At 41.7% G+C, this 1,248-nt stretch overlaps 1 protein-coding gene across 1 annotated transcript in view; it reads right to left on the bottom strand.

Annotated features, from left to right (window-relative positions):
- Positions 1-407: 407 nt before the first annotated feature.
- The window catches only part of CUL9 (cullin 9), a gene marked incomplete in the record, with an annotated part of 21,487 nt that continues 20,646 nt past the window's right edge, over positions 408-1,248 (bottom strand). Inside the window, 1 exon segment of the mRNA XM_072410320.1 lies at positions 408-967. Within this exon segment, the coding sequence (XP_072266421.1) occupies positions 763-967 (205 nt within the window).

Here is a 1,248-nt window from a genome sequence, read left to right as displayed (position 1 = left end):
ATTTAGAGCAATTTATATGACAATGCTACAGCTGAGCTCCTTACAGTCCAGGAATTACCCATTCCCAGGTTCACTGTATAGGAAATTCCTTCACGTGGTGATGTTTGTTGTGCTGTGTTGATTATGTGATGTGCTGAATTAGAAAAAAATGCCAAGTGGTTCCCAATCCTCCCATCACCATATCCGCTATGACAGATTACAGGCCGTATGTAGGATTTACTCAGAAATATGCCTTCAGCCTAAAAGTAGCAGTGTGCCTCTGATTATTACTGTAATTATAAGAGACAATTGCAGCATTAATAAAATATTGGCGGTATGTAAATTGGTTAGTTATTTCCAGGTTAACAGAGGCTAGGCCTAATAGTTAAAATAAAATAAATATTTTGTAAGTAATAAACCAGACACAATCAGTGACAACAGCTTAGCTGTAGCTTTAATAAATGAGCTGCAGTAATTCCCAGCTGCACTGCCACATTTTACCCGCCAGAGGCGCCAACTCCCAGGTTACGCTGGGGTCACAATGAGATTGGAAATTAACAGGATTAACCATAATAAAAATAACTCTTAATTATAAATATAAACATATATATATCATTGCAGTCCAGTCATGAAGGCTGGGCCTGTAGTCTATCAGAGAATTATTGTTAATTACCGGCATTCCCAAGGAAATGATAACTGAGGCACATGAAGGGGAAGTGGGCAGAGCGAATCGCCCTGCTGGACATAAATGACGACCAAATTCAGAAGGAGCGGGTGTGGGGATTACTCGTATGCTTCTCCATCGTAATCCTCAAATATAAAGGAATCTGGTTCCAGGTTCTCAGATTCATCATCTTCATCATATGAGAAATCATCCTCATCAAGATCGTCATCATAGTCCTCGTGCCATTCTGGAACATACTCATCATCATCCTCATCTTCCTGTTCACCCGCCAAATCTCCAGAATCAGAGGCTCCGTCTATAGTGCTACAAGAGAAATACGGAATTCATGAAGGTTCTTCCACCCCCACACGTGCCAGCCGATGTTACATTACAAGCGGTTCATTCACTACAGAGCAGCGGTTCCGTGTATCTACAGTATAACAGTCTGACATCTACCAACCACACAGGAAGGGAACATAAATCATCATCACAATTCTCTGCAAACTTAGTACAAAACGAGGATGAGGAGGGAGAAATGAGAAGAAGGAGATGAGTAAAAGAGGAGAGCAGCTGGACAAGCAAGCGAGTAGGGGAACGCGGCTAGA

The sequence above is a fragment of the Pyxicephalus adspersus genome, chromosome 4 (genome assembly GCF_032062135.1).
Source record: "Pyxicephalus adspersus chromosome 4, UCB_Pads_2.0, whole genome shotgun sequence".
Classification (NCBI taxonomy): domain Eukaryota; kingdom Metazoa; phylum Chordata; class Amphibia; order Anura; family Pyxicephalidae; genus Pyxicephalus; species Pyxicephalus adspersus.
The sequence above is the reverse complement of the archived record's forward strand: the minus strand, read 5'-3'. Positions and strand labels throughout refer to the sequence as shown.